This window comes from Taudactylus pleione, unplaced genomic scaffold (assembly GCF_031769625.1).
Source record: "Taudactylus pleione unplaced genomic scaffold, aTauple2 ptg000625l, whole genome shotgun sequence".
Lineage (NCBI taxonomy): Eukaryota > Metazoa > Chordata > Amphibia > Anura > Myobatrachidae > Taudactylus > Taudactylus pleione.
The window spans coordinates 168,760-180,889 of record NW_028285027.1 but is presented as its reverse complement, the minus strand read 5'-3'; the positions used below and the strand labels follow the sequence as shown (position 1 = coordinate 180,889).

Below are 12,130 nucleotides of genomic sequence, written 5' to 3'. Positions count from 1 at the left end.
GTGTGAGAGCAGATACTACCAGGACTCTCCTGTACAGTGTAATGCACCCAGCGCACAGATGGTGTCAGTGTGAGAGCAGATACTACCAGGACTCTCCTGTACACAGTGTAATGCACCCAGCGCACAGATGGTGTCAGTGTGAGAGCAGATACTACCAGGACTCTCCGGTACATAGTGTAATGCACCCAGCGCACAGATGGTGTCAGTGTGAGAGCAGATATTACCAGGACTCTCCTGTACACAGTGTAACGCACCCAGCGCACAGATGGTGTCAGTGTGAGAGCAGATACTACCAGGACTCTCCTGTATACAGTGTAACGCACCCAGCGCACAGATGGAGTCAGTGTGAGAGCAGATATTACCAGGACTCTCCTGTACACAGTGTAACGCACCCAGCGCACAGATGGTGTCAGTGTGAGAGCAGATACTACCAGGACTCTCCTGTATACAGTGTAACGCACCCAGCGCACAGATGGAGTCAGTGTGAGAGCAGATATTACCAGGACTCTCCTGTACACAGTGTAACGCACCCAGCGCACAGATGGTGTCAGTGTGAGAGCAGATATTACCAGGACTCTACTGTACACAGTGTAACGCACCCAGCGCACAGATGGTGTCAGTGTGAGAGCAGATATTACCAGGACTCTACTGTACACAGTGTAACGCACCCAGCGCACAGATGGTGTCAGTGTGAGAGCAGATACTACCAGGACTCTCCTGTACACAGTGTAACGCACCCAGCGCACAGATAGTGTCAGTGTGAGAGCAGATACTACCAGGACTCTCCTGTACAGTGTAATGCACCCAGCGCACAGATGGTGTCAGTGTGAGAGCAGATACTACCAGGACTCTCCTGTACACAGTGTAACGCACCCAGCGCACAGATGGTGTCAGTGTGAGAGCAGATACTACCAGGACTCTCCTGTACACAGTGTAATGCACCCAGCACACAGATAGTGTCAGTGTGAGAGCAGATAGTAAAATGCAGCTACAACACTAACCCAGGCCATTCTCCCAGAAACGTAGCATTACTATAAACATTCTGTAATTGCCAGATGTAACATGAGACTCACCCACTTGCATATTTAGTATTATTTTATATATTTTTCAATGGAGATTGGAAACTTTTGCTTGTTCCAAGTCTTTAATCCAAACAATGTTTAAAAAAAAAAAAAAAAAATATGCAGAAAATAATTATTCATATATTTACTTAAATAGAACAGACAAATAGAGAATGAAAAACAAAAATAGACTCTCTTTAAGTATGTAACAATTAGTATCGCTCAGCAGGACGGAACATTCCTGATATCGCTGTGTGTGTGATTGGAGACATGGGTGTGATACACCAGGGGAAGCAGCCATTTTTGCGTTGCGTGTTACATATTACGCTATGCGGGCAGCCTTGCGGGGGCGTACTCTCTGCACTGTACAGTTGAAGCTGCTGCTCTATGGGCTGAATCACTATTTGTCCAATCAATTCACTATTAACAGCACAATGATGTCACTTGTAAAGTGATGAGATAAGTGCTAATCAATGTCGGTTCAGTCCCAATCATGCTGCCACCAAGGTGCCTACACTCCCCAATGCAACATGACCCAGTCCAATAAAGTAGGTGGGTGTCCTCCCTTTTCTGGACCCCCCCCCCTTTAGTGTTAAAGTCACATTAGCAGCAATCTGCCTTAACACCCTGTGCCTAGTTTGCTCAGTAAATCCAAGACATAGATGCTGTATACAGTGTAATTCCCATGTCCACGGTGGGCACCAGCAGGGTTCCTAATATCTAATAAGGCAGAGGGCTTAGCCTTTGGCAATACAATAGGGCTTTATAATCTCACCATGTGATGGCGATGCGTTTTAGTGCAATGCGATGTCAGTCCCGACAGGTGACGTATACATTTATGAACCATCACCAGACTTAGGCCACCACGTGGGCACAGAGGCCGTAACGTTGACTGGTCCCATGTTGCCTGTATTTATCTGGAGTTCCTCACCGATATGTGCCAGCCTGAGCAGGGCAAGTCCCGTACCCTCCACACCGGCTCTGTATTTGCCGGCAGATTTCCCCGATGTGGTGACGATCTCCAGCCCCCCGGCCTCGGCTGGTAATGGAGATGATAGGCGCACAGGCACTAGGCGTTTGCGGATAACGCCGGTGTGATGCGTCCGGGCGGTTAATTCCTGGCCAAGGTAGCAGCCTTTGGAGAAACTGATTCCGTTCATGTAGACCAAGTTGGACTCCAGCGGCAAAGCGACGCCTGGGGGAATGTCCTTCACTCCCTCTGGAATTCCTACAAAGACAAGTGTATTAATACATGGCTCACCCGTTAGTGCCAGCAGACTGCAGTTACGGAGGTTGTTAACGTATCACTGATTTGCCTGCAGACTTCCTGTAAGCAAGAACTCACACCGGCTGATAACTGAACAAGCCGCACTGACACCATCAGACCTCTGGCGACTGCCAGCTAGTTGGAGAAATTTATAAATTATTGATAAAAACTGAAAAGTCAAATAGTGGTGGGGTTAGCCAGCATGCACGAACAAAAGAAACCTGGCATATAATGGTTAATATCAATGGGTTTATAGCGTAATATTATAATGAAATCATAATGAGTAACACCATCCAGTATGTGGACATTAGCAGTACAAAAATACAGTATAAATGAAGGTTTCCGAGTGTGTGTCACTACAGAATTAAACACAGCAGAGACCATCATTCCCTGAGCATGAGAGCCCAACTTAGCAAGTCACTATAGTCTTGTCTCAGTGAGGTCACTGGTTCCCAAGGAACTAATGGGCTGTATTTAGGTGACAATTGGACCAGCCCAGTAACTAGCAGCCATCAATGTGTAGACTGGAGAGGGATAGATCTTTGCACTATATAAAGGGGACTGTGGGCCTGATTCAGAGCCGCTGGCTCTGAATCAGGGCCGGGCTTTTGTTTTTTTAGAACGGCCCCCTGGCCGCTCCCATAGCTGTGGGTGACCACCCACAGCTATTGCGAGCGGCCATGATGATGGTGAAGACCATCGCGACCATCGGGCTTGCGACGAGACCCTTGTGGTAGGGTCTCGTGGCCGCAAACCCCAGAGAGATTTCGGCTCTAACAGAGCCGGAATCTCTCCACTGACATCACTCGTGATGTCAGTGGGGCTGTCCCCAAACGACAGGCGTTCTCATGGGACGGGCCTTTGGGCAGCCACCCCCCCGGCCTGCCCACCAAAGGGAGCGAGCTGTCACTCAACATCGACAGTTTTGTTGCGAGACCCGGAGCTCCGTCGTGCGCATGCACTGTGGGCCGCCACCGACCCGGTTGCGAGCGCTCAGCGCTTGCGACCGGGTCTGCATCAGGCCCTGTGTGCTCAAACACGGTGACTCGAGTAAGACTAGTACAAGATTACATTTAGCTGGTTGTTGCCTTGGAGCGTTGGGCGGAACGTCCTTCATTGGTTGGATGGCTGCAAAGAGATTGTTGTGGTTGAATACAAACAGCAGAATAAGTTAGTAATAGAATAACAGGGAGCCATGCAAGGTCTCATCGCAGACCATATGACACGCAGCACTATGGAGGAGACAGTGTATAGTGACTCAGACGCGGCATTTCTGTTTGAAGTGCCGTGGCTGAGCGTTCATTGGCTGAAAGAGGTCAGCCTCCACCTCTCTCAGCCAATGAACGGCTCCCACCATTGAAGTCAGTGGTGAGAAACCTGCGGTTTAGTAACCCTGCGGCTCTCACCATTGACTTCAATGGTGGGAGCCGTTCATTGGCTGAGAGAGGTGGAGGCTGACCTCTCTCAACCAATGAACGCTCAGCCACGGCACTTCAAAGGGAAATGCAGCATCTGAGCCCGTCATTCAGGAGGTACCATCCTTCGAGGATGGTACTGTGGGCTCGATTCAGACCCACTCGCTAGATGTGTAAACTCGCTGGATGCGTATGCAAATTCGGCTAAGTGACAGCAAGGCAGGCGATCGCACGGCAAGGCTTAAGCAAGCCCACTATGTCTTGGAATGCGATCGCTTTGTGTATGCAGATGCCCACTAGCCTATCTTAAGACACCCACATGCGCACGTTATCTCCAGGAAGTGTATGCAACCAATCGGTACATCGGGTACCATCAAATGTGATCGCAGTGCTTGTGGCAGACCATACCCTACCGCAAGCACTGCGAGCACTTCAGTGTAAAAACCAGCCAGGTGACATGTACTATGACGTTGGCTCTTAATTTTGCACGCCTCTGTAACGGCGAGAGTATGTGTGAGCGTGTATTAAACGTATACCGTTACAGTGTGTATGTCTTTCTTTTAACATTTCTTTACAGGTGAACTACAGGTACCAGCAGGCCCTTAATGCTCGCATGCTGGTACTTGTGGTTCTCCAAGTACTAGCATGCGGGGGAGTCTTGCAGTGACCTGCAGTTCTACTGGTAAAGACAATGTTGACACTTCTAATTTTAAACGACACTATTACGCTATCAACCCGGCACCCACCACCCACGGGTGCCGGGGATAGCCTCGGGCTATCAGCCTAGGCCTGAGGTGCCTTGTAGAGGGGGACCCCTTTATTGGGGGGTTCCCAACTCCCCAGGGATCCCCCGGTCAGGGGTAATGTTTCGGCCCGGGTTTCCTTGGCTATGGGCATTACCCTCCCGCTAGATAGGGTCTGGTGCTGGTTATGGAAATTACAGGGGAACCCTACGCTTTTTTCCCCCTGTAATTCCAGAACCAGGACCGGCTCAGAGCCAGGTAATGCGAAGTACAGGGGAACCCTACGCAATGTTTCCCCTGTACTTACACAACCAGGACAGGCTATGCAAAGTCCGGGGCTGGCTGTGCTTTGAGGGGGGACCCCACATAATTTTTTTATTTTTTTTAATTAACACTTAACAAGCTTTCTACAATAAGATACATGTATGCATCTCACTGATATATGTATGCATCTGTGTCAAATAGAGCTGCTCCTGCTGAAAATGAAAGCATGAAGAAGTCTATTCATTTGGGGATTTGAAGTTCATTTTGGAGTGGGATTTGGTGTTCGATTTGTACATGAACATTCAAAATCGAACATCAAATCCCTTCTTAAACTGAAACAAGATCGAATTCGATTTGAAAATTGAATGCAAAATAGATTCTTAGCAAATTTGAGATATGCTAAGGGATTTTGCTGTTCGATTTCAAATTTTATTTTAGGAGATTTAAGAGATTCATAAAAATGAATCTCAAAATCGAACTTTAGCAAATTTACCCCCAGATGTTAGACAGTCAATAGTTAGACAGGGACAAAAGGTCGACAGGGGCAAGAGTCAGGCACACTAAAGTTCGACATGCAAGAGGGTCGACAGGTACAAAAGGCCGACAGGGTCAAAAGTTCAACATGAACATGGTCGATACATTTTTTTTTTTCGTTTAGGGTTAAGCACTTACCCAGATGGTTAGGGTTAGACGCCATGAGGGAGGGTTAAAATAAAAAAAATGTGTCGACCATTTTTGTGTCGAACTTTTGATCCTGTCAACCTTTAGTCCCGGTCTAACATCTGGTGTCTATCTAGACATTGTCTATCTCTTATACCACACCAAACTCTTACCGTACAATCTCTATCACTGACTTTATTTTATTATTTTTTCCTTTAATTTAATTTTATTACCTCTTCCTTTCCACTATTTATTTATTACCAGTTATCCATATAGTGCACAGATATTCCGCAGCGCTTTACAGAGAATATTCAGTTATTCACATACTCCCGATCACATGCTAACACACACACACACACACACACACACACACACACACACACACACACAATAGTACATTTTTTGTCAGGATCCAATTAACCTACCAATATATTTTGGGACTTGAGGAAACCCAGGGATAACACACAAACTCCACACAGATAGGGCCTTGGTGGGAATCAGACACCCAGACCTCAGTGCTGTGAGGCAGCACGCTAACCAGTGTGCCACTGTGCTGCCCACTATACCCCATTTCCCCCTGCTCTGCACTTGATAATCACAATGCAACACATGAATTATGGTTATTTATCCTTAACCTACTCTAATATTTTATTCAACCAACACAACTAGAACCCAGGGACCAGTTGCAATTTCAGAGCGGTGAATCCCCGTCCCACTGCGATGGGCCATCCCAGCCCCACTGCGATGGGCCATCCCAGCCCCACTGCGATGGGCCATCCCAGCCCCACTGCGATGGGCCATCCCAGCCCCACTGCGATGGGCCATCCCAGCCCCACTGCGATGGGCCATCCCAGCCCCACTGCGATGGGCCATCCCAGCCCCACTGGGCCCGGCCATCCCAGCCCCACTGGGCCCGGCCATCCCAGCCCCACTGGGCCCGGCCACCCCAGCCCCACTGGGCCCGGCCATCCCAGCCCCACTGTGCCCGGCCATCCCAGCCCCACTGCGCCCGGCCATCCCAGCCCCACTGCGCCCGGCTTGGAGTCAGCTCGGCATAGAGGGACAGGATGATAACGTGACTTGCAGGCTGTACCCCAGGACCTGCTCCCATGCAGCGGGGCTGAGAGTAAAGAGAAAGGACTGAAGGTACCGTGGTTGGCAGCGGATGGCTCTTTTAATAAGGACGGTGCCCCTGACATTATGTAACCTAACAGAAATATCTTCATATTAAATCACTCACTCTTGGAAAGTTGTATACGGTGAGATGACCTCACACCTATATGCGCTATGTGCGTATACATACCGTGTTCATATCGATGCTTGCAATATTCCTTGAAGCTTCCCATCCGAGTTCCAGGCAGGAGTTCCCCGACATTCCCATTCGTCTCTGCCACCACTCTCCAACCCATAACCGGCACCCTGGGGTCAGGGGTACACAGTACGGCTGGGTAAGGCAACGTTTCGCCAGGGGTATTCTGCTCCTCCTGACTTGGGATCACAGCCCACACGGACAGCTGGGGGCACGGAGACACTTCCACCTTCTTCCGAAAGTTATACACCTGCAGATGTCTCTGGATCGGCTCCACTGCCGAAATGTCGCACTCCAAGAGAATGTCAGACTCTTCCTCCTGTTCCGCTGGGAGCCTGGGAAAAAAAACAAAACAAAACATCACTCGGTAATAAGCTTTCAACCAGTCATCTAACGAGGGCGCCGACAAGTGACACAGGGGTCTGTGTACTGAGCCTTGGAGAGAGATAAAGTGGTCGGAGGTTAAGTACCAACCAATCAGCTCCTGTCATTTTTCAAAATCAGAGGGGGAGGGGGGATGTATGATGCGGCTCCTATGTTACACAGTGAAGCAGCTCCACACACCACCCGCATGTATCATCTCTTTTGCCGAAGAGGGAAAATGCTAAACAACCTGCCTGGCGATTTGCACTCTCCTTCGTTTGGCTTCTGACCGGCGCTTGCAGGGAGTCTGCGCTTGCGCCAGTCAGAAACTCCCAGTGGCACCCGCAGCTAATATATATATATATATATATATATATATATTTAAAAAAAAAAAAAAAAAAAAACTTTATTGTATTGTACATGGTGCATTTGGTATGAATCCTGCAGATAGTTGATACTGCAGTGTGTCTCAGGACATATGACTGCAATGCTAGCATGTACCATACATATAGCAAAGTATATAACTACATGCTGGTAATCAGGGGGTTTAGTCAGTAAGACTTCAGAAACCACGTACAGCCAAAAAGCCCCATTTACATCCTCCGTGGCTCCTGCACTGCACACGGCGTACTGTGATCACCCACGCTTGTATGTAAGGACTGCAGCACACGGCGTACTGTGATCACCCACGCTTGTATGTAAGGTCTGCAGCACACGGCGTACTGTGATCACCCACGCTTGTATGTAAGGTCTGCAGCACACGGCGTACTGTGATCACCCACGCTTGTATGTAAGGACTGCAGCACACGCCGTACTGTGATCACCCACGCTTGTATGTAAGGACTGCAGCACACGGCGTACTGTGATCACCCACGCTTGTATGTAAGGACTGCAGCACACGGCGTACTGTGATCACCCACGCTTGTATGTAAGGACTGCAGCACACGGCGTACTGTGATCACCCACGCTTGTATGTAAGGTCTGCAGCACACGGCGTACTGTGATCACCCACGCTTGTATGTAAGGACTGCAGCACACGGCGTACTGTGATCACCCACGCTTGTATGTAAGGACTGCAGCACACGGCGTACTGTGATCACCCACGCTTGTATGTAAGGACTGCAGCACACGGCGTACTGTGATCACCCACGCTTGTATGTAAGGTCTGCAGCACACGGCGTACTGTGATCACCCACGCTTGTATGTAAGGTCTGCAGCACACGGCGTACTGTGATCACCCACGCTTGTATGTAAGGTCTGCAGCACACGGCGTACTGTGATCACCCACGCTTGTATGTAAGGTCTGCAGCACACGGCGTACTGTGATCACCCACGCTTGTATGTAAGGTCTGCAGCACACGGCGTACTGTGATCACCCACGCTTGTATGTAAGGTCTGCAGCACACGGCGTACTGTGATCACCCACGCTTGTATGTAAGGTCTGCAGCACACGGCGTACTGTGATCACCCACGCTTGTATGTAAGGTCTGCAGCACACGGCGTACTGTGATCACCCACGCTTGTATGTAAGGTCTGCAGCACACGGCGTACTGTGATCACCCACGCTTGTATGTAAGGTCTGCAGCACACGGCGTACTGTGATCACCCACGCTTGTATGTAAGGACTGCAGCACACGGCGTACTGTGATCACCCACGCTTGTATGTAAGGTCTGCAGCACACGGCGTACTGTGATCACCCACGCTTGTATGTAAGGTCTGCAGCACACGGCGTACTGTGATCACCCACGCTTGTATGTAAGGTCTGCAGCACACGGCGTACTGTGATCACCCACGCTTGTATGTAAGGTCTGCAGCACACGCCGTACTGTGATCACCCACGCTTGTATGCAAGGTCTGCAGCACACGGCGTACTGTGATCACCCACGCTTGTATGCAAGGTCTGCAGCACACGGCGTACTGTGATCACCCACGCTTGTATGCAAGGTCTGCAGCACACGGCGTACTGTGATCACCCACGCTTGTATGCAAGGTCTGCAGCACACGGCGTACTGTGATCACCCACGCTTGTATGTAAGGTCTGCAGCACACGGCGTACTGTGATCACCCACGCTTGTATGCAAGGTCTGCAGCACACGGCGTACTGTGATCACCCACGCTTGTATGCAAGGTCTGCAGCACACGGCGTACTGTGATCACCCACGCTTGTATGCAAGGTCTGCAGCACACGGCGTACTGTGATCACCCACGCTTGTATGCAAGGTCTGCAGCACACGCCGTACTGTGATCACCCACGCTTGTATGCAAGGTCTGCAGCACACGGCGTACTGTGATCACCCACGCTTGTATGTAAGGTCTGCAGCACACGGCGTACTGTGATCACCCACGCTTGTATGTAAGGTCTGCAGCACACGGCGTACTGTGATCACCCACGCTTGTATGTAAGGTCTGCAGCACACGGCGTACTGTGATCACCCACGCTTGTATGTAAGGACTGCAGCACACGGCGTACTGTGATCACCCACGCTTGTATGTAAGGTCTGCAGCACACGGCGTACTGTGATCACCCACGCTTGTATGTAAGGTCTGCAGCACACGGCGTACTGTGATCACCCACGCTTGTATGTAAGGTCTGCAGCACACGGCGTACTGTGATCACCCACGCTTGTATGTAAGGTCTGCAGCACACGGCGTACTGTGATCACCCACGCTTGTATGTAAGGACTGCAGCACACGGCGTACTGTGATCACCCACGCTTGTATGTAAGGTCTGCAGCACACGGCGTACTGTGATCACCCACGCTTGTATGTAAGGTCTGCAGCACACGGCGTACTGTGATCACCCACGCTTGTATGCAAGGTCTGCAGCACACGCCGTACTGTGATCACCCACGCTTGTATGCAAGGTCTGCAGCACACGGCGTACTGTGATCACCCACGCTTGTATGTAAGGTCTGCAGCACACGGCGTACTGTGATCACCCACGCTTGTATGTAAGGTCTGCAGCACACGGCGTACTGTGATCACCCACGCTTGTATGTAAGGTCTGCAGCACACGGCGTACTGTGATCACCCACGCTTGTATGTAAGGTCTGCAGCACACGGCGTACTGTGATCACCCACGCTTGTATGTAAGGTCTGCAGCACACGGCGTACTGTGATCACCCACGCTTGTATGTAAGGTCTGCAGCACACGGCGTACTGTGATCACCCACGCTTGTATGTAAGGTCTGCAGCACACGGCGTACTGTGATCACCCACGCTTGTATGTAAGGTCTGCAGCACATAGAACGCTGAGGTTGATGTAATAGAGAGGGAGGAGCTGGCGCGCTTATCTCACACACACATGGCTGCTAATCTGACTCTCTGTAACAGCAGCGCACGTCCCTGCGGCTCCACAGCCAGGATCACAGCTGGAGACTGCACATGGCGTACTGTGATCACACACATACCGTACATGATTTACATACAGCACGATACTGCTCACAGAAAATAAATGTGTAATGCAGAAGTGACCTATAATCACCCAGGTTGGTGACTCTCATTTAGCTAATTAATCCTATAAATAACATGTACAACATGCTAATCCCATGTAAAACATGATTAGGTCAACTGATAACTAGCTAGGAGGACATGCTGGGGCTTTTAGTTCCACATCTGCTGTATATTTTGTCCTATGCTGTGTTTTTTAGGTTACAGGGTGACCCCCAACAGGTCATGTTTTCAGGATTTCTTCCTTGGAAACAGGCTAATTACTGACCCAGCAAAATAAACTCACCTTTGCATGCTTAAAGAAATCCAGTAAACATGGTCTGTTTGGGGGTGCTTGAAGACTAGAGATAAGAACCACGCAATACATTACACTATTGAGGGCAGATGCCAGCAATAAAGATGGCTGCCCCCATACTAACACGCTTACCGGTACATCAGGACGTCAAATAGGCTCCGCCCCTGCACGTTGATGAGGTGAGCGTACACGGCGCCTTCCTCCCTCAGCAGCCCAGTGTCGTTCGACATTATCCCCTGCAGGAAGGTCGGTACCTGCTGGCCGCGGAGCCGGAGCAGCCCCCGGTGCTCGGCCAGGGGATAACAGGTGGCGCTGAGGTGACGGCGGCGGAGCCATGGACGGAGCAGGAGGGAGAGAAGCCGCGGCCGCGCCATGACCGAGGGGAGGCGGCGTCAGTCACTCTGCTGCCCGTGACGTCACCTCGGCCACGTGATATATATATATATACTGCGCGCTCTCTCTCCCGCCGACAGCGTGCTGCGCCCTCTGCTGGCGGCTCTGTGCATCGCACTCATCAACCTTGACTGGCAGGCTGGGGCTGTTTACCCTCAGGTGCCCACATACTAGTGTGAAAAATAAATAAATATATATATATATTATTAAAACGTGCACAAGTCTCTGTCCCCAAAAAGGGACAGGTGCCACCCCAAGTAGATGTAGCTGTCATAGTCTAGTACCATTTAACAAATGAGCGCAGCCGCATACAGATGTGTCCTCTTGCATCTTTGCTGCTCACGCTACAAAAGAGTGCACACATCACGGTATGCGATTAGCCGCGTCCGCTATGCTGCACCATGCTGCACGCTGAATTTGCACCATGCAATCCTATGGAGTCACGGGTGTGCACGCAGTACAAGTACACGCTCGCGGTCACATCTGCGTGTGCGTGTGTGTATATATATATATATATATTTATTATTATCCTTTACTTGGCACCACAAGGGATCTGCAGCACCGTACAAGGTGCGTAAAGTAGCACAACAAAAAATAAGTGACACAGGGTTTGATTCAGAGCCGCTCGTAAGCGGCCGCTCGTTCGCTCTTAGCGATGTTCGCACAACTGCGCATGCGTATGGTTCGCAATGCGCATGCCCAAACCAGTCGTGGTCGGAAATCGTGCGCTCGTAAAACAGCGAGGGCCTGCTAATTTGATTGACAGAATGTACCGTTTGTGGGTGGTAACGGGAATGTGCTTGAAAAGTGGGGAGTGGAGATCCGAACGCAGGCGTGCCAAACAGTCAAAACGGCGTTTAATGGGTGTGCATAATTAGTAAAGGAGCGTCATTGACCACGTCACTTGGT

The 12,130-nt window shown here is 50.3% G+C and overlaps 1 protein-coding gene across 1 annotated transcript; it reads right to left on the bottom strand.

Moving 5' to 3' along the window:
* Window positions 1-1,135: 1,135 nt before the first annotated feature.
* IBA57 (iron-sulfur cluster assembly factor IBA57) lies at window positions 1,136-11,235 on the bottom strand. The gene is made up of 3 exons (XM_088454659.1): window positions 10,961-11,235; window positions 6,714-7,054; window positions 1,136-2,289 (listed from the first exon to the last, which is right to left on the bottom strand). The coding sequence occupies exons 1-3, from the start codon at window positions 11,200-11,202 to the stop codon at window positions 1,898-1,900; spliced, it is 975 nt and encodes a 324-aa protein (XP_088310785.1). The 5' UTR covers window positions 11,203-11,235; the 3' UTR covers window positions 1,136-1,897.
* Window positions 11,236-12,130: the final 895 nt, after the last annotated feature.